This window comes from Garra rufa, chromosome 13 (genome assembly GCF_049309525.1).
Source record: "Garra rufa chromosome 13, GarRuf1.0, whole genome shotgun sequence".
Taxonomy (NCBI): domain Eukaryota; kingdom Metazoa; phylum Chordata; class Actinopteri; order Cypriniformes; family Cyprinidae; genus Garra; species Garra rufa.
Window position 1 is genome coordinate 44,852,339 of NC_133373.1, and position 24,700 is coordinate 44,877,038.

The window sequence follows — 24,700 nt, forward strand, 5'->3', positions numbered from 1 at the left end:
AATGATTATTGGATGGTAGCAGCACGGCACTCCAAGTAAAGTGCACCATGATTTTACACTGGCACCCAATGTCTAAAAACACGTGCTTTACCATGTTAGTGTCCAAAATGTTAATACCGAGTGATTAACAATTAGACATGACCGAATACCACAGTACTTAAAGCATACCATGCTATATGCATTACTAAATAATTGCAATATAGACACAAATGACATTATATGCACAAGATATTAAAAAATACCATGGTAGTATGGTATGCTATGTAAAAAATAAAAAATGGTGCATTATATACCATGTTTTATAAGTATTTATTCCATACTACTTCAAAGATTTCCAATATTACCATGGTACATGTGAAAAAAATGATCGATTACCATACCAATATGGTACTATTTACATGGTACTCCAAAGTACTTTGAAGAATACCATTCAGTGGCCAAAAATAATGGTATATGCACTTTAATAAAGTACCAAATACTAACATGCCATTACATATACATAGTGTTCCAAGCTACTTTAAAAATACCATGGTAAATTGGCATAGGCTATAGCATGTTTTTAGTGTATTTATTTTAAGGTACTTCAAATATTTCCAATATTAACATGGTACGTGTAAAAAAAAAATAACATGGTTTTACCATTTCACTGCATGATTACCATACCCATATGGTACTATTACTTTGAAGAATACCATGGTACAGTGTCTAAAAAATCAGAGTGCTTAAAGAATACCATGGTATATCTACTTTAATATGGTATCAAATACACGTGCCATTATATTTATACAGAACTTCGAGCTACTTTAAAAATACCATGGTAAATTGACATATACCATGCTATTTACAGTATTTATTATATGGTACTTCAAAGAATCTTTTACCAAGAAAAATACCATGGTATATGTGTTTTAATGTGGTAACAAATGTGCATGTGTCATTATATTTGCATACAACTCCAAGCTACTTGAAAAACACCATGGTGGAATGACATATACCATGTTTTTTACCGTATTTACTCCAAGCTACTTCAAAGAATTCAAAATATAACCATGGTAAATTTCCAAAAACATGGTATTTCCATGGTACTTTATAATTGCCATATCTATATGGTACTATTTTCATAGTGTGCCAAAATATTGAGAAGAATACCATGGTAATGTTGTTGTTTTCAAAAATCATAGAATGTAAGGAAGACCATGGTATATACCAAATACGCATGTGCCATTATATTTACATCCAAACTACTTTAAAAATACCATGGTGAATTGACAAATACCATATTATTTACAGTATTTACTCCAATCTACTTTAAAGAATTCCAATACTACCATGGTAAATGTTTTTTATGGTATTATCATGGCACTGGATGATAACCATACTCATATACTACAGTATTTACATGGTATTCCAATGTACTATAAAAATGACCATGATGCCATGATTTTATAAGTGCTAAAGTGGCTCCAGAGGTGTGTTTTGGAAATGCAGATGTTTGTGAAGTGGAAACACACACACACACACACACACACACACACACACACACACACACACACACACACACACACACAGTTGTGAAATGCGGTGAGTCATGCAGTTCAATGCGCTCATCTTAAGGAGGTTGAGAATCTTATGACGTGACCTCACTAATTCATCTGCTGGATCTTTATATTGCATTAAGTTTCAGATCTTCAGTCTCCGCATGACTGTATTAATTCACTACAGGAGATGTTTAGGCAGAATGCATGAGCTTTATATTCCATGCAATGAAAGTATGTGGTGATTAATACTCTATTTAAGCTCTAAAACTCATCTGTAGGACTTGTGCATTATATAGTGTGAGGAACTGAGCAGAATTGAACTGCTGAACATCTCATCCATCATAGATCTCAAATCCTGCTGTTGCTTTTTAAAGGAATAGTTTACACAAAATCACAGATGAGTTTGTTTCATCATCAGAAATGTGTCATTCCATCACTGTCTTTCCAAAGGATCCTTTGGAGTGAATGGGTGCCGTCAGAATGAGAGCCCAAACAGCTGATAAAAACATCACAATAATCCACAAGTAATCCACACCACTCCAGTCCATCAGTTCACATCTTGAGAAGACAAAAGCTGAAACAAATCCATCATTAAGATGTTTTTAACTACAATATGAGTCCATAATGAAAAAGTGGTCTGGTCTGAATCAATAGAGAAATCTGCTACTGCTAAATCAGTTTTAGTAATTTTAGTACTTTTAGTAGGTGCATGTTTTTCTAGCGTGTTATTGTGACATCTCTGATATGATACACTTACTTTTATAGTGTGATGAGGTCATAGTGAAGCAGTGATGGATGGCACTGTGACCTACAGGCTGGTTTTCCTGTCACAATGAATCTTCCCAGCGCTGGAAGTGTAAAGTGTGTGTGTGTGTGTGTGTGTGTGTGTGTGTGTGTGTGTGTGTGTGTGTGTGTGTGTGTTTTATAGCCGCTGGAAGCTGTTTCATCTCATTAGTGTTTTAAGGGCAGATCAGTGCTGATGCTCCTCAAACATTCAAACCTTCTGACCCTCCAATTAAACTTCAAACCATTGCATTCAATCTTTGAATGCAAAGTTGTAGATGAGCTGTTTATTTTACATTTTACAAACTTTAAGTTAAATCTCACAATCATGTCTAGTCGCTCAGTATTTTTAGTGAAGTATTATTATAGTATTTATGAATATTTTGATATTTATATTTTGAATTAGTATTTTTTTAAGTTTAAAAAATATTCAAGTTTAATCAGGTTTTTTTTTTAATATTCCTTTTTAACTTACATTTTTATTTCAGTATTTTACAACTTTAATTTAAACTTATTTTATTTGCATTTTCAAGTTTTTCACAACTTTTAACTTTCTAATATTATATTATATTTCAGCTTTATTTCAATTTAACATAAATGTTTAATACTTTTAGTTAATAACAGCACTGGTCAGTACGTCACAGTTATGTCCAGTCACACAAAATTCTACAGTAAAGTATTATTTTCAATATATTTTCAGTTTTTTTACAATGTTTTTTTTATTATTGATTTTTTTAAATTATTTATTTTAATTATAATTATTTTATTTTAATTCTCTCTCTCTCTCTCTCTCTCTCTCTCTCTCTCTCTCTCTATATATATATATATATATATATATATATACTTTTTTTTTTAATTATTATTATTTTTAAGTAATTTGGTTGTGTGCTTGTCATTTTATGTATTTACTTTTAAATATTTATGTGATTTGGTGACCAGTGTTGTTTATTAACTATTTTAAAATATTTTTTAATGAAATAAAATTAAATATTAGATGAAAAAACGTCTAGGTTACGTAGGTAACCCTCGTTCCCTGAAGGAGGGAACGGAGACGTTACATATGGGAACAGACCCATGGAACAGGCCACGAGCCGGACGCCGCGTTACGCACAACCCACGTGCTGACAGGCGGACGTGTCAGCAGATGGACATTGCAACGTAACCTTCCCAACGCCCTGAGGGCCAGTAGAGGGGGCCCCACAGGGATGCCAGTTGTACTGAAGCAGAGGTTGGGGTGGCGGAGTACATGAGATCTTACATGTGGAAATAAAAGTATTTCAATATATCCATAAACTTTGAGGGATATACGAGGGAAACAGAGGCCTCTGGCTGACCACTGGAAAAATACTGAGACATGTTGCCACAACCTGCGGGGCGAAGGAGACCCGACAGGAGCACAGTCAGGGACTACTCCGCATCTAGGCCTGACTGCGGGGCATGGAGGGCCCAGAGTTCGCCGGAGGGAACCTACTGGGAATAGCGCACGGATCCCGTAGGAATGGCGCAGCAAGGCGACACCAGCCGTTCTCCCGCTCACCTGATGTCTATGTTAAGACACGGGAGGACACGGCCTCTACGTGAAGGTTGTAGAACCTGGTGAAGGTATTAGGTGTCGCCCTTACAGCCTTACAGATGTCTGCTAGTGAGGCGCCATGAGCCAACGCATAGGATGAGGCAACACTCCGAGTGGAGTGGGCACTTACACCTAAGGGGCATGGCTGTCCCTGATATAGGTATGACAGGGAGATGGCATCAACCACCCAATGATCCAACCTCTGTTTGGAGACAGCATTCCCTTTCTGCTAACCTCCAAAGCAGACAAAGAGCTGCTCAGTGCTTCTGAAGTGCAGAGTGCGGTCCATGTATATACGTAGAGCGCGAACTGGACACAGCAGCGCAGAAGCTGGGTTTGCCTCCTCCACGGGCAGAGCTTGCAGGTTCACCACCTGATCGCGGAAAGGCGTGGTGGGAACCTTGGGCACATAACCGGGCCGGGGTCTCAGGATGACGTGAGAATCGCCGGGCCCCAACTCTAGGCACGTTTCGTCAACAGGTCCCCTACCCTCTTGATGGAGGCCAGAGCAATCAGGAGCGCTGTCTTTAGCGACAGGAATTTTAGCTCAACTGATGTAGGGTCTCACCGCGGCAGCCGAAAAGCATTGGCGGCTTAACAACTTACCACGGGAGGAAGGCGGGGGGGAGCCGGCTCGCGAACGAGCGGCGGGACTTCAGCGTGGCCATGGACATGCGCTCGCAATGGTGGCATGAACATCCGTGAACGCCGCCTCAGCATGCTCAAAGCCCAAACATGTGAGGCAGCGTTCATGTCCGTCCGCTGAGGTGAGGAAACTACCGGACTCAGAAGCCATTCTGAAAAGAATGTCTTATCAGCCGTGAGAAATTCGCTCTTTTATGATCCCGGTTTGCCCAGGGAGGAGCCGCGGGGCAGCTGTGCACTTGTCGGGGCTGCTCGCTGGTTGCAGAAGGCTTGTTGATGCCGTGAAAACGGCAGCCCGTAGGATCACGCTGGCGGCTGCCAAACAATGCTCTTTCAGAAATCACTCTTTTAGGCTTGACAGCTCGCCAGCGGAGAGAGCGTGAACTCGGTGGAAGAACTCTAGTAGTATTCTTCTTCTTTAGAATTGTGACGGCTCGAGTCATGAAGGCTCCGATGCAAAAGTCTGAATGAGTGGTTGCACACCGCCATATTCTATACCCGTATGTACGGGGGAGTGGCTTGGCATGCAAATACCACTCGCCAATTTTCATTGGCCTTTTGAATAAGGCTCAGAGATGATTGGTCTCTCAAGCGAGTTCCCATATGTAACGTCGCAGTGAAACGACTGAAGGGGAACCACATTTAAGAAACTTAAAACATTAAATAAATAAATGTTAAATAGATTAGTTAAATATAAATGCATTTTAAAAGCACACAGATAAACTCAGTGATGGGGACTCGAGTTTGAGACTCGGACTCGAGTGCGACTTAAGTCGCACACACAGTGACTTCAGCCTCGACTTGAGACTCGTCATTGATAGACTTCAAGTGATGAGCTCGCTGTTATTCCCCTCCTATAACCTGCCCATGTAACACGTGACGTATCTGCTGCGAGCGGACGTGGCCACACATTTTTTTTTATTTTAGGCGCGGCCACCACACATGAGAGGACAACGAACAAACATGTCGACTGCTGTGCCATTCATCGTTAGCTTTGGATTTAATAACTTCAAACAAGACGGCCCAAACAGAAGAAGTGCTTAATGCAAAATATGTGATATGAGGATAAAAGATTCAGGCTCAACCACATCTAATTTTATCAGGCATCTGAAAACGCATCCTGATAGGTCAGTAACGTTAAACATGTTTAGCTCAGCAGGGCTCAAAATTGCGACTATTTTGGGCGCATATGCTCCCAAAAATTAATCTGCGTGACCTCAAATTATATTTGGAAGCATTTGTGCGAGAAATTGTTGTGGTGCGACTTGGTTTCAAAACTTTCGCTAGCCTAACTACTGCACAGACTGCTGTCAGATGATACAGTGACAGTTTCGCCATTTTCTCCAACATTACATAACTATTTATACTTAATCTTTACATTATTACCTTAAATGCAGATTTGAGATTTTAGCCGTCAATCACTCCGTCACTGACACTGCGCTCCGCTGAACTAGGAACCGGCCGAAAACGAAAACGCGCATTCAAAATCAATTTTAATATCCCACGTTTAGAGAGCGACTCCCCGATGTGCGCAAATTAGGCTACATAAAATATCTAGGAAATTATTAGTATGTGAGCTTATAATAAGTTGTGTAGTTGTCTATAGCTCTATATCATGCTTGAAAAATTCTCTATTTGCATTTTGAATATTAAAAGAGTAGCCTACTTTAATTATGGCTGCATTTGTCAAAACGACTGAGAAAGAGCTGTGTCATTTATTTTTTTGTCATTTATACAGTAGATTGTTTAAAAATGCAGTGGCTGCCTCTAATTTAAGTGGCTGTACCTATAATAGAGAAAACAATCATCTTGTTCATGTACTCATGTTTTCATTCATTCTTGTCCCTTGCTTAAGGCCTAAAAAATGTATAAAAAAGTGGCTTTCAGAATCAGCCCATTTGCTTGTAAAACATCGTCAATCAGACCCGGCTATGAAGAATCAAGATCGGCGCATTACTAAAAAGAAATTGGGTGCTCCTAAATTTTTTTAGCCTGTACTTATTATAACCAGAGACTTAATATAATAAAGAGACTTGAGACTTGTGAGAATCTCTGGATAAACTAAATCAAACTTGCATTTAAATTAAACTGAAAATATATTGAAATAAAAATCTATTTAGCTTTATTTTTATTTCAGTTTTACGTTTAGTAAGTTTTAGTTTCCTAAGTTAATGTTTTTCTAATATTTATTTTTTCCGCTTTATTGTTTTTACTTCCAGTTAATACAACAGCCCTACTGAAGTGTTAGTATGTTTTGCTGTGCTGTTCTTGTGGTTGAATGATCTGATGGATCAATATGCTGTGAGAGTATTTCACTGAGACCAGACACAACACACACTCATCTGATACTCACACACACACACACACACACACACACACACACACACACACACACACATCGCCTGCAGCCTTGTCCCCATATCTGTGTGTGTGTGTGTGTGTGTGTGTGTGTGTGTGTGTGTGTGTGTGTGTGTGTGTGCAATACAGGGAAACAGTTGCATAACATCATGGATTAAACTATTTGTCTATGCGTCAAGCTAAATTCTGTAGCTAAAGGATGAGTTTCAAAACACTGGTTCTGCTGTACGACTATTCAGATCATCCCAAACACTATTCACTTTGGGCATTAAATACTGTCATTTAGTCAAATTAGCATTCATTTGTAACCATTTCGTGATTACAGCTTAATTGAAGTTTTGTCCAGGATCACATATATTATGTAATTGGGTAAACATATAACATTTAAGGTCCGTTTTCCTAATAAAAGGCCTTAAAAAGTCTTAAAGCGTCTTTAATTCAGATATTTTTGGTCACATTACCTTTAAAATTTCTCCAGTCAGTCGGACCTAATGACTGTTTTTAAAAAATGTATTTAAAACATTAATCTTATATCATTATTTATATATTTTTTTTTTATCACACTTGTAATTTTGCAGTGTAAATGCTTTATTCTGCCTGGTAACAGCCCTATAGAATGTATTGTTAAATTTTAATAATTTGAAATAAAAGGTGCATACATTTAAAACGTTTTTAAAAAATAGGCCTTTATAAAGGTAAATAAAAATATGCTGATTTAAGTATGAACACTGATGAAAATATTTTTGTGTGTAATATTGTCTGCTGATATGGAAAGTTCACTGGATATAGTTGGAATAAATATTAATGCCATTTTAGTTTTGAAATTTAGTTTTCTTTTTACATTAAACACATTAAATATTATATATACTGTATGTGTATTTCCATTACAGGTTTAGGTCTTACATTTAATTTAAGGTGGCATTAAAAAGTCTTGAATTTCACTTGTTCATATCTGTAGAATCCCTGATATGTAAGTTGCATTTTAACCCAGAAAAGGTTATATATCATTATAAAATTGAATTGTCTATTTTTTGGCATATTCCTACCAGATGTAAAAATATGGTTTTATTTTACACTATTTAACGTCATTTATTTTTTATTTTAACTTATTTTATATAATTATCATTTGTTTGGAAAAGTCACATAGTACACAAGATCATTTTACAATCATCATTGCTTTTCCATACATTAAATGCATGCATTGTGAAACACTGATGCAAGAGAAAGGCACGCAAACACACACAAGACACATTTTCAATTCTGATTAAAGTCACACATACTCCAATTGGGCACAATTAGTCATGGGAGGGGTAATTCTAACAAACACAGAATTAGTGCCAGAGATTGCCATCTGCTGGAGATTTTAGGATAGAAAACATGAGAAGGAATATTGGTTCCAGCATATGAGTCACAGTTCAGTTTATCCTGGATAATATTTTATTTGCACATGTTCCTCAGAGCAACGGCTGTTCTGTGGCCAGTTGAGTTGAGCAACCGCAAAATTAAAAGATTGTAAAACAGAAGTGATCAAACAACTGCGCAGATTTTAAATGATTCAAGTGAACATGAGTCATGCTGTGCATTTAAACACAAATATCTTTCTTTATTAGGAGTGTTTAAGGCATTCTGCTTATTTTATTCTCATATGGCACAAAAAATAAAAAAAAATTATATATATATATATATATATATATATATATATATATATATATATATATAATATTTTTTAAATAAATGCTAAATATGTGTTGTCAACAGTAAATCTCAATGAAAAACATTTTTTAAAAAAACTGAAATATTGTTTCCAATTTTATAAACCAAAATCTATTTTAAAATTAATTTCAGGAGTGAGAGAACTACATTTTTAGTGATTTAATAATGTGTCGTTTTATTACATATTGTATAATGTAATGTATTTGTATTTTTAAATCTGTAAAATACATTTTTTTTTTACCTTTTATTTTCAAATGTGTTGTGTTCACACATATTATACACAACATATTTTTGTTGACCAGTGTTATTGTTAACTATAACTATTACAATTGTTTTTGCTGTAAAGCTGAAATAAAATCAAATATTAGATGAAAAACCTACATTTAAGAAACTTAAAACTAAAACAGAAATAAATATAAAATGTTAAACAGAATAGTTAAATAGAAATGTATTTTTAAAAGCACACAACAAAACTAATCAAACTTGCAAACTGAAAATATACAAATATAAAAATCTATTCTATTTAGCTTTTTTTTTATAAAAAATTTATAAATGTTTAAATTTCATGAACAAAAATCTATTTCAAAATTAATTTCAGAAGCGAGAAAACATATTATATACAACATATATATTTTTTTCTTCAAATATGACACTTGTAAATGTATTTTCTTGAATTAAAATATACGTTTAAATATATTTCAAAAATATAAAATATGTTTCAAAATATGACATATGCTTGCCACTGTATATTTGTTGGCCATTTTTGTGTGTATTCTGAAGAAAAAAACTTAAATATTAATATTTAATATTAATATTAAATAATAATAATTAAATAATCTGTCAAAAAATAACATAACCTGTCTATTAAATATATACATGCTATTTATAGCAGGAATTTATAAAAATATAGACGGATATATGTCAAATCTCCACAATATTCTATGTGCTACAGATATTAGAGCAGCATTTCCCAATAGGTTTGGACACATGCGGTCTTTGGAAAAATGGTTACCGTTTTATTTTTATTATAGTCCAGGTTTCAGTAACCGCAGCCTCTAGCGGTGCGACACCATTCGAAATACGGTGACGTAGGCGGGGTTTCTCGGTAGATCCGGTCTGGATCTGGACTGTGTGGCCAGCGAAAATAATACTACGGTGAAGGCTTAGTGCTCACAATACTAGATAACCAAAAATCTGTTTTGGAGAAGATAAAACGTAAATAAATGTCTTAAAAACAATAATAAAATAAAGCCGTAGATATTAAAGCCTGTTTAAATTGACCAAACGTCACACTGCGTCATTAATATTTATAAGCGTAAAACAGCGGCTTGCAATCTTACGTCGTTAATATTAATGAGCCAAGCCTTCAGCATTGTAGCGCAGCTTCCAATCGGATGGGCCTGCGGGCCGAACGTCACGATATGTTATTAATATTCATGAGACAAGCTCTCACAGTAGTAAGATCGGCGGATTTGCTCCCGTTAACGGTCGATTCCGGTCCGCGTATTTTTACGTGGACTTCACGGCATTGCGTCACGTTGATGAATTTGAAGAGATGCTACCGAGAGGCGCATCCGTCCGCTATTGATAAACAAATCTGCGCCAATCACTTCAATTTTGCGCGACCGTTGCTTAAGAATTACCGCTAACGGGGGGTTTGAAAACGAGATATTTTAAAGAAAAGACCGATCAGCGGGTGTGTGTGTGTGTGTGTGTGTTTATGTGTGTATGTATATGTACACACGGTTATACTCAGGTGGGCCAAACGTTTTGCGCGTGGCGTCGGTGGTCTCGCGCACAGCACGGTGATATAAAACCGGTTCGCGCGGCTCGGGATGATCGGTGAGGCTCATGAACGCGCTTATCCGTTCAATATCCGCACCATCCCGGGGTGTGACAGATAGACACGGGTCCGTCGTCGCCTCTGCGCCCATGGCGGGTCCCGCATTCCCGGGAGCGCATGGGACCTGGATCACATCTCGGTTACGGGAGGACGCGTCATCCTCTTCATCGTTATCATCGTCGTCGTCCGCGGAGAAACCGCGCAAACGGAGAGCCTTTAACCTGGTCAAACTGCGGCAGCCCACCGCCCCCGGTAACAACAACACGCCGTTTGTGATCTCCGGTCATATCAAGCACATCTGCAGTAACTGCAGCCGCGGGAATGACATCCGGGACGGTGAGTGATAGCGATGAGTATGCCGCCGCGCATAACGGGCCCTTCCGGACCGGTGCCCGAGGATAATATAGATATTTTTTCGTTCTTGTTCATTTTGGCCTATTTAATCCTTAAATAGTTAACACCTGACATTACAGTGTCCATGCTACTGGTTAAAAATATCAAATATATTGTTTACTTTCCAAAATATAACATATTAACATAAAATGTGTAAATATAACGTCCAAATAAAATGTATTGTGCAATGTATTTATTTTTTTAACTTGCAATATTTCCAGTAATAGCTGAAAATTTCATAGCTAATCATGAACATTTATGTTTATTATTAATATTTAGATTTTTAATTTTCATTTATTGTATTTTTTATTGCTCTAATCTGTACAAGCTGAATGTTACAGCTTATCATCGGCATTTATGTTTATAATTATTATTTAGATTTTTGTTTTTTATTTCTTGCACTTTTTATTGCAATAATATGTTAACAAGCCAATGTAGATACCGTAACGTTTTCTTGGTATCATATTCACTGTAAAAAAAAATAAAAAATATTGTGAAAATTGTAAATACAGGTAAAATTATAGTAGATTTAACATCTACGTTAACTGTAAAATACTGTATGGGTTTTGGAAATATAAAATATATTGTTTTTTCAAAATATAAAGTATTTATGTAACATATGTAAATATAACATCCAAATAAAATTTATTATGCAATATATAGTTTTTTAAACTTGCAATATTTCCAGTAATAGCTGAAAATGTTATATAGCTAATCTTAAACATTTATGTTTATAATTAATATTTAGCTTTTGTTTTGTCATTTATTGCACTTTTTATTGCACTAATCTGATAACAAGCCAATGTAGATACTGCGTTACCTTGGTGTCATATTCACATGTTAAATATCTGTTAAATACCTGGCCATATACAGTGAACAATTATAATGGATTGTAACAGCTAAGATTACTGTAAAGTGCTGTATGGGTTTTGGAAGTAAATGCATGTATAATACATGTATTTTTACAATTAAAATTTTTTTTGTAGGTAGAAAATATGATTTACAATGAACAACAGGATGTTATGGATTATATAAAATAAATATTAATGTTATATATATAACAATAAAGTAAAATAAAATAATTATTAATTTTAATTTAATAATTTTAAATAATTTAAATAAAAAATGAATATGATATGCATTAAACAATTATATATAAATATATTAAGTATTTTAATATTTATAATTAACAAATGTGTATTTTATGTTTTTTGCTATATTTATTTGCTGTGATTTATATAAGTTTTGCTCACTATATTGCTAAGTTGTTATGTCATGAACCCTGTAATGTCAAGTGTGATCCAACATGCTGGCAAGTTAATATGTTGCCATTGAACTTTTCCTTAATCCATATTTTATTGTATTTTTGTGTGATATTCATGCATTCTGCATCACGGTTGTTAGTTTTACCCGATGACCTACATTCATCGGTCAGATGTAGAACTGAAGTGAACGTTCAGCCTCCTTCAGCAGAAAAGCCCTTCTGGAAAAACAGGCTTCATTCTTTCCTTTACCTGCTGACCTGTTTTAATGCACCAGCCTATTTTTACACCACGGCCACTGACATTCGGGTGGCGAATGGATCCAGAAAGCTTCTAGTTTTCCCAGAGGAGGTTTTCCAGTGAAGTCAGAGCAGCTGTTGTGCTGTTCAGACCAGACAGATACAGTTAAAGTCATTCTATAGTCGTTACATTTAGCTTTTTTATTTAAAGGAGAAGTTCACTTCCAGAACAAAAATGTACAGATAATGTACTCCCTTGTCATCCAAGATGTTCATGTCTGTCTTTCTTCAATCACAAAGAAATTGTTTTTTGAAGAAAACATTTTAGGATTTTTCTCCATATAGTGGACTTCTATGGTGCCCCGAGTTTGGACTTCCAAAATGCAGTTTAAATGCAGATTCAAAGAGCTCTAAACGATCCCAGCCGAGGAAGAAGGGTCTTATCTAGCGAAACAATCGGTTATTTTAAAAAAGAAAGGTACAATTTATATACTTTTTAACCTCAAACGCTCGTCTTGTCTTGCTCTGCCTAAACAGTTTTTTTTTTTCAGGTTAAAGACAGTTAGGGTATGTCGAAAAACTCCTGTCGTATTTTCTCCCTCAACTTCAAAATTGCTGTTTTATCTTTTTTGTTAAAGGTGTTTGATCTTCTTTGCATGTTCACTTTGCAAAATATGATGGGAATTTTTCGACATACCCTAACTGTCTTGAACCAGAAAAAACAGAGTTCAAGCAGAGCAAGACAAAAAGAGCGCTTGATGTTAAAACGTATATAATGTATATAAATTGGAATAATAATAAAATAAAATAACCAATCGTTTCACTCGCTAAGACCCTTCTTCCTCTGCTGGGATCGTTTAGAGCCCTTTGAAGCTGCATTGAAAGTGCATTTTGGAAGTTCAAACTCGGGGCACCATAGAAGTCCACTATATGGAGAGAAATCCTGAAATGTTTTCCCCAAAAAACATAGTTTCTTCACAACTGAAGAAAGAAAGTACATGAACATCTTGGATGACAAGATGGTGAGCACATTATCTGTACATTTTTGTTCTGGAAGTGAACTTCTGAAAGTTGTGTTGAGTTGTATGGCATTCGCTATACAGTATGTTTCTAAACGCAATATTTAATATCTTTTTGCATTGATTTGAAGGAATAATTCACCCAAAAATGAAATTTGCTGAAAATGTACTCACCCTCAGGTCATCCAAGATGTAGATGAGTTTGTTTCTTCATCAGATTTGGAGAAGTGTAGCATTCCATCACTTGCTCACCAATGGATGTGAATGGGTGCCGTCAGAATGAGAGTCCAAACAGCTGATAAAAACATCGCAGTGATTTACAAGTAATCCATACCACTCCAGTCCATCAGTTAACCTCTTGAGAAGACAAAAGCTGAAACAAATCCATCATTAAGATGTTTTTAACTAAAATATGAGTCCGTAATCTATAATGACGCTTCCTCCAGTGAAAAAGTCCATCTCCTGTTGTCTCTCACATCAAAAGCCAGCGGCACATTTGTTTAGAGCTGTTTTGGCTTGTAAACTGTGCTTGATCTGTGCAGATTTCTTTCCTGATTCAGACTAGATGACTTTTTCATTAGAAAAAGTGTCATGTATTATGGACTCGGATTTTAATAAAAAAAAAAGTCTTAATGATGGATATGTTTATTAGAAACAAACAGCTTTTGTCTTCTCAAGATGTTAACTGATGGACTGGAGTGGTGTGGATTACTTGTGAATCATTGTGATGTTTTTATCAGCTGTTTGAACTCTCATTCTGACGGCACCCATTCACGGCAGAGGATCCACTGGTGAGACAGTAATGCTACATTTCTCTAAATCTGATGAGGAAACGAACTCATCTACATCTTGGATGACAAGGGGGTGAGTACATTATCATTAAATGTTTGTTCTGGAAGTGAACTTCTCTTTCAAGTTTTATAAAGTTGTGTTGAGTTGTATGGCATTCGCTACTACAGTATGTTTCTAAACACAATATTTAATGTATTTATGCATTGATTTGAAGGAATAATTTACCTAAAAAAGAAATTTTCTGATAATGTACTCACCCTCAGGTCATCCAAGATGTAGATGAGTTTGTTTGTTCATCAGATTTGGAGAAATGTAGCATTCCATCACTTGCTCACCAATGGATGTGAATGGGTGCCGTCAGAATGAGAGTCCAAACAGCTGATAAAAACATCACAGTGATTTACAAGTAATCCACACCACTCCAGTCCATCAATTAACATCTTGAGAAGACAAAAGCTGCATGTTTGTAAGAAACAAATCCATCATTAAGATGTCTTCAACTAAAATATGAGTCCGTAATTCATAATAAGGCTTCCTCCAGTGAAAACGTCCATCTCCTGTTTTCTCTAACATCAAAATCCAGCCGCATATTTGTTTAAAACTGTTTTGGCTTGTAAGCTGTGCTTGACCTGTGCAGATTTCTCTCCTGAGTCAGACTTGATGAATTTTCACTGGAAAAGGTGTTATTATGTATTATGGACTCTTAATGATGAAAAGTCTTAATGATGGATTTGTTTCTTAGTAACAAACAGCTTTTGTTTCTCAGGATGTTAACTATTGGACTGGAGTGGTGTGGATTTTTTTTTTATCAGCTGTTTGGACTCTAATTCTGACGGCACCCATTCACTACAAAGGATCCATTGGTGAGCTAGTGATGTAATGTTACATTTCTCTAAATCTGATGAAGAAACAAACTCTGAGAGTGAGCACATTTCAGCAAATTATCCTTTTCGCGTAGCTTTTCCTTTAATCTTCTTGCCATCGTTGTCAATCAATAAATGTAAAAACGAGTGTCTGGAATATAATTCTAGCTGACTCAGATGTAATACATCATTTGGACTCATAGTGAGCACTTTTTCCACACTTAATAGTCAGTAAGGGACCATATTAGTCACTCAGTGGAATGAATAGTGGATTGTTAGTGCGCAGATGTGAGCGGAAAGCTCTGCTGATGGGAAGTGCGTCTGAAGATTATTCTCCTGGGGTGAGAAGATGGGATTAGAAATGTACACTTTATTCATGTGACAGTCATCTTCCCCCTTCTGAATTCCCTTAATCTAAGAGAGTGAATGTTAAAAGACATCTTGCACTATTTTATGCGAGTTACCAAATGGAAAATGTCATTAAAACGGTCTGAAAACGTGTGATCTGAGACAAAATGGAAATTCTGTTTTAGTAATTTCTCCTAAAGATTATTAAATTAGTTGCGTTAGTTTTTCCAATTACTTGATCCTAAAGGAATGTGGTCTCTGCCGTGACATTTTTAATGCTTGTTTTTTTTATTTTATTTCAAAACCATTCAAATTCTTTTGGCTCATTTACTTTGTTTATGACCGTTCGGTTTCATTTAAGACCTTGACTTTTAAATGCAGCACTTATTGCAGCTAATGGAAATCTTTACATTTTCGGTTGGATTTACTAGTTTGTTAAAGGAATAATTCACCCAGGAGTAAAAGTTGTCATCATTACTTGTCCTTGTCCCTTCCCTTTCATATATTATATAAATATTCGGATATTGAGTTTTTCTCTTAAAATAAAATATATATATGGCTCTAAAGCTATATGTGACCCTGGACCACAAAACCAGTCTTAAGTCGCTGGGGTATATTTGTAGCAATAGCCAAAAATACATTGCATGGGTCAAAATTTTAGATTTTTCTTTTATGCCAAAAATCATTAGGAAATTAAGTAAAGTTCATGTTCCATGAAGATTTTTTGTAAAATTCCTACTGTAAACCTATCAAAATGTAATTTTTGATATGTAATATGCATTGTTAAATACCTAATTTGGACAACTTTAAATGTGATTTTCTCAGTCTTTTTGATTTTTTTGCATCCTCAGATTTCTGATTTCAAATAGATGTATCTCGGCCAAATATTGCCCTATCCTAACAAACCATACATCAATAGAAGCTTATTTGTTGAGCTTTCATATGATGTATAAATCTCAGTTTTGTCAAATTTAACCTTATGACTGGTTTTGTGGTCCAGGGTCACACATTTCCAAGGTCTCTAAATGATAAACTTTGCTGTTGCACACAATCTACTCCATGCCTTCTGTCGTCTGATTAATAGTTTAGAGGTTTTTTAGCAGGTAAAAGCTCTTGCAGTCCAATTGTACAAACATCCACCTTCAGATGGTGCTTCACATGTTTTTTGCTGTCAAATCGTCAGAATAACTGTAGTAATATTTCCAGATGAACTGAAGCAGCTTGGCTTCACTTGATTCTCCGTGAATCATTTTGTAGAAAAATCAGTGAGTCTCAAATCTGATCATTAGGATCTTTTGCAGAACATTTCTTTCCAGAAGCTTTACTTTCACTGTTCCTCAGTGGAGGAATGATCTTCCCAAGCGTCCAAAACATCTCACATCTTTTGAGGAGTGTTTATTTGTTCATTATATTGTCATTGGATTGCATTGCATTATATGTTTGGATCATTTCAATCTCATCTTACTAAGACTGATATTTACATCATTTTATGTTTTTATGTAAGTATCTGCTATACTGTTATGAAGATCTTGTTGAATTTCATTACTTTTTGTCCATATAAATATTAGCATCTGCACCAAATTGTGTCTTTTTCTCAGTTTGAGTCTCTAAATACATTTTTTTCTTCCATTTTTTCACTAAATCTATTATATGAGCCATAAAAGCCTGATGTATCAAATCGTAAGAACACATATGCAAACTTTTTGTTTTAGATTTTGCCTAAAGGGTCAATGAACTCTTCCATTTCTAAAAATGAGATTTTACAGACTATTTTGTCATATGTCTGGCTTTACAGAATTACAGATGTCTCATGTCTGTTCTTGTGCGTTCAGCAGAGGGTGCCGAGCGTCTGGCGGCGATGCGCTCCGATTCGCTGGTTCCCGGGACGCACACGCCACCGATCCGCAGACGCAGCAAACTGGCCAGTCTGGGACGACTCTTCAAACCGTGGAAATGGAGAAAGAAAAAGAGCGACAAGTTCAAACAGACGTCTGCAGGTACGTCACATGCACAACAAACCACCTGCATATGCATGGCTGTGCATGCGCCGTTTTCATTTCTAAGCCGTTTCGTTGTTGATTGGCAGTGCTGGAGAGGAAGATGTCGACGCGTCAGAGCAGAGAAGAGCTCATCAAGAGAGGCGTGCTGAAGGAGGTGTATGAGAAAGGTAGAACAAGAGGTTTTGGTCTTTGTCCGTTCAAGCAGACGGGAACTGAATGTGCTTTACTGGAAATTCTTTCATTGTTTCTCTTTTTATTTTTATTTCAAACAAAAAAGTAGAAAAAGTAAGCATTATAACCCATTCACAATCACCTCTGTTCGTCCACATATGTGACCCTGGACCACAAAACCAGTCTTAAGTCGCTGGGGTATATTTGTAGCAATAGCCAAAAATACATTGCATGGGTCAAAATTATTGATTTTTCTTTTATGGCAAAAATCATTAAGAAATTAAGTAAAGTTCATTTTCCATGAAGATTTTTTGTAAAATTCCTACTGTAAACATATCAAAATGTAATTTTTGATTAGTAATATGCATTGTTAAGAACCTAATTTGGACAACTTTAAAGGTGATTTTCTCAGTCTTTTTGATTTATTTGCATCCTCAGATTTCTGATTTCCAAATAGATGTATCTCAGTCAAATATTGTCCTATCCTAACAAACCATACATCAATAGAAAGCTTATTTATTGAGCTTTCATATGATGTATAAATCTCAGTTTTGTCAAATTTAACCTTATGACTGGTTTTGTGGTCCAGGGTCACATATCCTTTAATAAGTTGTTTTTATACAATGTATACATTTTTTTTTAATGCAATTTAATATTTTTACGTTTTAACACCTGCTGCAAACCATTCCACAATCTCACCCCACAAATAGAGATGCTTATATATTTTTTAGAGTTGTTCTTATATTGAATTTCTCTCAAGTTATACTCACCTCGCCTTTCCATGAACATGTTTTGTAAATTTCCTGGAAGTAGATTTTTTTTTTGCTTTGAACACGTCTTAAATTTAACCAAATAAATGATAAGTATGTGACTTTGAAAATTTACGAATTTGTCAGTTCCAAATATCAGCGTTATTGATGATTTGGATAGCTCTCTTTTGTAATTTTCATATCAAATGCAAGATAGTTTTGTAGGTGTTTCCGCAGATTTCCACACAGTAACTCAAATACGGTAGTATAAGTGTATTGTACAAAATATTCATTAGTTTATCATCCCAAATATGTCTTGATTTATTTAGCATCTCTATGGTCTTTGCCAATTTTGCTCTGATGTGTTTTGAGACTTTGGTGCACTTGCGGTTTCCAGCATATTTTCATATAGGCTACTCTTTCTTACGTTGCCAATTTTAAATTTTACCTGAGTCTCTTTTGCTCACCAAGCCTGCATCTATTTGATCCAAAGTACAGCAAAAGCAGTAATATTGTAAAATATTTTTACTATTTAAAATAACTGCTTTATATTTGAATATATTTTTAAGTGTAATTTATTCCTGTGATCAAATATAACATTTCAGCATTTTCAGAAATCTTTCTAATATGCTGATTTGCTGTTCAAGAAACATTTATTATTATTATTATTATTATTATTATCAATATTTAAAACAGTTGAGTGTATTTTTTCAGGATTCTTTCATGAATAGAACAATCCAAACATCAGCATTTATCTGAAATATTATGCACATTGGGTGGGAAAGACATTATAGAAATTAATACTTTTTTTTTTTTTTATAGCAAGGATGCTTTAAATTAATCAACAGTAATGATAAGGACATTTCTAATGTTTTCTGTTAATCTAAAAACCTAAAAAAAATATACTCAGCTGTTTTTAACATAATAATAATAAAAAATGTTTTTTTGAGCAGCAAATCAGAATATTAGAATAATTTCTGAAGGATCATGTGACTGGAGTAATGATGCTTAAAATTCAGCTTTGAAAGCACAGGAATAAATTACATTTTAAAACACATTCAAATAGAAAACAGTTTCAAAAAATATCTCAAAATTTTACAGCTTTTGCTGTACTTTGGATCAAATAAATGCAGGCTTGGTGAGCAGAAGATTCTTCTTTAAAAGACATTAAAAATCTTACTGTTTAAAAACTTTTGACTGGTAGTTTACCATACCTCTCTAGTTTATGTAAGAAAAAGTCAGTGTCAAATGCTAAATGAAATAAGTGAGTATAAAACATCTTGATCTGTGTGTCAGTAGAGGAGATCAACGTTGACAGCGGCCATGTGTGTGTGAGTGACCTGGACAGACAGACAGTCCTCAGTCCAGTATCAGAGTCTGCAGATACCAGCGTCACAGCGACAGGTTTGTTACTGTTCATAATCTTATATTTTACAGTTTGACTTACAATGTCACCAAAAGCAGCCATAGTTTAGTCTCTAATGATCATCTTTCACCTTTCTACGTACAGCTTTTTCTGTTACTGTACCTTTAAGACATTTCACCCTGATGTTTATTGGGATCAAGTTACTAAATTCTGAATAGGTGTTGATATGCAAATGAGGGTGGTTATATTTTAACGAGAGATGTTTTTGCTGAGATATAAGGACATAAAGGAATACTTTTATTTAGCAAGGATGCATTAAACTGATCAAAAGTTACATTTATAATGTTACAAAAGATTTCTATTTCAAGTAAATGCTGTTCTTTTGAACTTCCTATTCATCAAAGAATCCAGAAAAATAAAATGTATGGCGGTTTCCACAAAAGCATTAATTGTTTTCAACATTGCTAATAATCATACGTGTTTCTTGAGCAACAAATCAGCATATTTGAATAATTTCTGAAGGACCATGTGACACTGAAGACTGGGGTAATGATGCTGAAAAATCAGTTTTGATCACAGGAATAAATTACATTTTACAATATATTTACATAGAAAACAGTTATTTTAAATTCTAGTAATATCAGACATTTTACTGTATTGTTCATCAAATAAATGCAATAACAATTTTTTGTTAAAAGTTTGGCTGTAGCAAGCATTTTGATAGGAAAGGATGACGAATATAAATAAAAAATAATAAAAAAATAAATGCTTACGAAAATTTCTATGTGAATATCTGTTAAAATGTAATTTATTGCAGTGCTGTATTTTCAGCATCAAAGCTGTATTTTCAGCATCATTACTCCAGTCTTTCCTTCAGAAATCATTCTAATACACTGATTTGCTGCTCAAGAAACATTTCTGATCATTATCAATGTTGAAAACAGTATTTCAGTGGAAACTGTCATTCATTTTATTTTTTTCAGGATTCATAGATGAATAGAAAGTTCAAAAGAACAGCATTGATTTGAAAATGTAAAGGCTTTTATAACATTGCAAATAATATTAATGTAAGAAATATATTAAGAAGATTTGATGCTCAGTTATTAAAAATGCTACTCATAAAATCCATGTTTCTAAACTTTTGAAATCCTAACGTTGTCTCTTGTCTGCTCTAGTGTCGTTCTCAGAGGTCCAGTCGTCTGGAGAAACTGTGTCGTGTCTCTCGGATCTCGTCTCAAAGCCATCTCAAGCCCCGCCCTCTGTGAAGCCCGTGCCGTTGCCTATCGACAGCGCTGAGATCAGTCACATGAGGCCGTCGTCACTGAAACAGCCTCCTGCCTTACCGCCGAAGCCATACAGCAGAATACCCAACCATCTCACAGGTGACACACAACTGCGCTCTTCGTCTGTCTCTCACGAAAACCATCGTGAAAAATTAAAGGGATAGTTCACCCAAAAATGAAAATGTGATGTTTATTTGCTTACCCCCAGGGCATCCGAGATGTAGGTGACTTTGTTTCTTCAGTAGAACACAAACGACGATTTTTAACTCAAACCGTTGCAGTCTATCAATCATACAATGGCAGTCAATGGGCACCAAATTTTGAAGAGTAAAAAAACATACACAGACAAAACCAAATTAAACCCTGCGGCTTGTTGACGATACACTGAGGTCTTAAGACACAAAACTATCGGTCTGTGCAAAAAATGTAACAGTCTTTATATCATTATGTACCTCTGAGCCATCTCAACATTCTACTGTTCTGAGTGCGCTTACCCAGCCTGGAAGCAATCTGTTGTTGCGTCACTCATTGTTTACATAGTGCTTATTGGCCTCTCAAAGTGGTAATTACTTGTGCTTATCCTGATTCTGGCAAGCGATTAAAAACTAAAAGATGACTTTTAGTGATTTTCCACCCACTACATTGCCAGAGCACATTGACGCTTCACACGCTTGCTGTTGTGAACACGCTCCATACAGCTGAATGTTCCGGTGGACCAGAGGTAAATAATGATATAAATACTGTTCAGTTTGTGCGCAGACCGATCGTTATGTGTCTTAAAGGGGTCATCGGATGCAAAATTCACTTTTACATGTTGTTTGAACATTAATGTGTGTTGGCAGTTTGTGTACACAACCACCATACACTGGGTGGATTTTTTAATCTTTAAAAGTAATATCCCCTTTTTAAAATCAGCTCATTCTCAGCTTCTTGTGGGTGTGACGGCACACAGACAGAGGCCCCTCCCACGATAGTTGATTGACATGAGAGGGGCTTCACCGAGCTGAAACAGTCCGACTCCGATCGCCATTGTGTGACTCAGGTGCAGGGGAAGACAAGAATGTCTCAGATTGAGTGATTGAGGTGTTCTGTTGTTGGATGTAATAATGAACATAGCAGTCGTTATTTACTCCCGACATCTGAGCCGCTGAAGACGCAGAGGAATAACGTTACTTTCGTTTTTGAAAAGGAAAGCGCCGATCCTGAAGTACATATGTGACCCTGGACCACAAAACCAGTCATAAGGTTAAATTTGACAAAACTGAGATATATACATCATATGAAAGCTCAATAGATAAGCTTTCTACTGGTATATGGTTTGTTAGGATAGGACAATATTTGACTGAGATACATCTATTTGAAAATCAGGAATCTGAGGGTGCAAAAAAGTCAAAATACTGAGAAAATCACCTTTAAAGTTGTCCAAATTAGGTTCTTAACAATGCATATTACTAATCAAAAATTACATTTTGATATATTTATAGTAGGAATTTTACAAAAAATCTTCATGGAACATGATCTTTACTTAATTTCCTAATGATTTTCGGCATAAAAGAAAAATCCAAAATTTTGACCCATGCAATGTATTTTTGGCTATTGCTACAAACATACCCCAGCGACTTAAGACTGGTTTTGTGGTCCAGGGTCACATATGCGTCTATTCGTGTGAATCATTCCTGATGCAGCTTCACCCACAGCGGAAGTAAGTATTAGGATTTTTTATGCATCTTTGCAAACGGCCTTTCTTGATAATGTGCTTGTTGGCAAGTTTTGTTGTTAAACACAGCTAAATGCGGCTAAAGTAAACATTACAGCTCATAATCCCACATCAGAGAGGGGCGGGGCGAGCAGAGCTCATTTGCATTTAAAGGGCCCATGCAATAAAATGAGTTGATATTTTGCAGAGCTGATTTTGACAAGGTAAAAGGGTGGTTTTTTACACTACTAGTGAGAATTTTTAACCAAAGTATATTACAGACTTTTCATTAAGACCCTAAAGAATCATATAAACTTGTGGAAAATGGGCATCCGATGACCTCTTTAAGACCTCAGTGTATCGTCACGAGCCGCAGGGTTTAATTTGGTTTTGTCTGTGTACGTTTTTTTACTCTTCAAAATTTGGTGCCCATTGACTGCCATTGTATGATTGACAGACTGCAACGGTTTGAGTTAAAAATCTTTGTTTGTGTTCTACTGAAGAAACAAAGTCACCGTCATCTTGGATGCTCATCAAATTTTCGTTTTTGGGTGAACTATTCCTTCAAACTCTGTGTCTTCTTCTCTTCAGAGACGCTGGCTCGACTGTCGCCGCCTCTCCCTCCAAAGAAAGTGATGATATGTGAGCCGGCGCCTTCGTTTTCCCTCAAATGCCTGCCGTCCCAGGGCTCGCATGCGCACGCACACGCGCTCGCTCACACGCACCCGCAGCAGTACGCCACACTGCCGCTGTCACTGCACCCGCCCAGCCGCATCATAGAGGAGCTCAATAAAACACTCGCGTTCACCATGCAGAGACTCGAGAGGTGAGGACACACATTTACTAGCTACAGTTGAGGTCAAAAGTTTACATCACCTCTTCAGAATTTGCTAAATGTTTAGTTATTTGACCAAAATAAGAGGGATCATACAAAATGCATGTTATTGTTTAGTTAGTACTGACCTGAGTAAGATATTTCACATAAAAGATGTTTACATATAGTCCACAAGAGAAAACAATAGTTCAATTTATTAAAAAATGACCCTGTTCAAAAGTTTGCATCCCATTGATTCTTACTGCGTTGTTACCTGAATGTTCCACAGCTGTTTTTTTGTTTTGTTTAGTGATAGTTGTTCATGAGATCCTTGTTTGTCCCGAACAGTTAAACTGCCTGCTGTTCTTCAGAAAAGTCCTTTAGGTCCAACAAATTCTTTGGTATTACAGCATTTTTGTGCATTTGAACCCTTTCCAACAATGACTGTTTGATTTTGAGATCCATCTTTTCACACTGAGGACAACTGAGGGACTCATATGCAACTATTACAGAAGGTTCAAACACTCAATGATGCTTCAGAAGGAAAAACAATACATTAAGAGCTGGGGGTGAAAACTTTTGAACAGAATGAAGATGTGTACATTTTTCTTATGTTGCCTAAATATCATATTTTTTCATTTAGTACTGCTCTTCAGAGGCTACAGAAGACACATGTTTCACAGAATTTTGATCTTTAAATTCAAAGATTTTATGTGAAATATCTTATTCAGGTCAGTACTAAATAAACAACAGCATGCATTTTATATGACCCCTCTTATTTTGGTTAAATAATTAACATTTTGCAGATTCTTAAAGGGGGATGTAAAGTTTTGACCTCAACTGTGTCTAAATGGGGACATGCTATTAAATTATTATTATATGTATTCTATACTGTCTATTGTTTAATCAAGTCACAGTATTATTGTTGTAAAAGTAATCAATTATTAGACAATTTTAGCTGTAAAGCAGCTCTACAGAAGACAATGGTGTTTTTATTCAGCTCAATTCAGTTCAATGTTGATTCAGTTTAGTTCAATAACATTGTACACTTTTGAAATGTTCACTCAATTTTTTGGTTCAAATTCTATTACTTTCCAAACTTCTCTTCATTATACATTTTATTTAATTATTTTATAGAACTAATTATAAGATTTAAATACAAAATCATATAACCAAATTCTTACAGAAATATTTTTGCATTTGTATTATGTTTTTTAGCTGTTTTTACAAATGAGAATGTCCACAAATGGAG

General features: G+C 35.5%; 1 protein-coding gene across 3 annotated transcripts in view; it reads left to right on the plus strand.

The window, feature by feature from the left end:
* phactr1 (phosphatase and actin regulator 1) overlaps window positions 1–24,700 on the plus strand; it is a 37,355-nt gene that overhangs the window by 616 nt on the left and 12,039 nt on the right. Inside the window, exons 1-6 of one of the 3 annotated variants that reach the window (XM_073816971.1) lie at window positions 10,174–10,789; window positions 17,202–17,366; window positions 17,456–17,536; window positions 19,589–19,693; window positions 20,831–21,037; window positions 23,226–23,460. In XM_073816971.1, coding sequence (XP_073673072.1) covers window positions 10,462–10,789; window positions 17,202–17,366; window positions 17,456–17,536; window positions 19,589–19,693; window positions 20,831–21,037; window positions 23,226–23,460 — 1,121 coding nt within the window. In that variant the 5' untranslated portion in view covers window positions 10,174–10,461. Of the gene's footprint in view, window positions 1–10,173; window positions 10,790–17,201; window positions 17,367–17,455; window positions 17,537–19,588; window positions 19,694–20,830; window positions 21,038–23,225; window positions 23,461–24,700 lie in introns of those variants that run through there. The other 2 variants (XM_073816972.1, XM_073816973.1) reach the window with 2 other exon arrangements.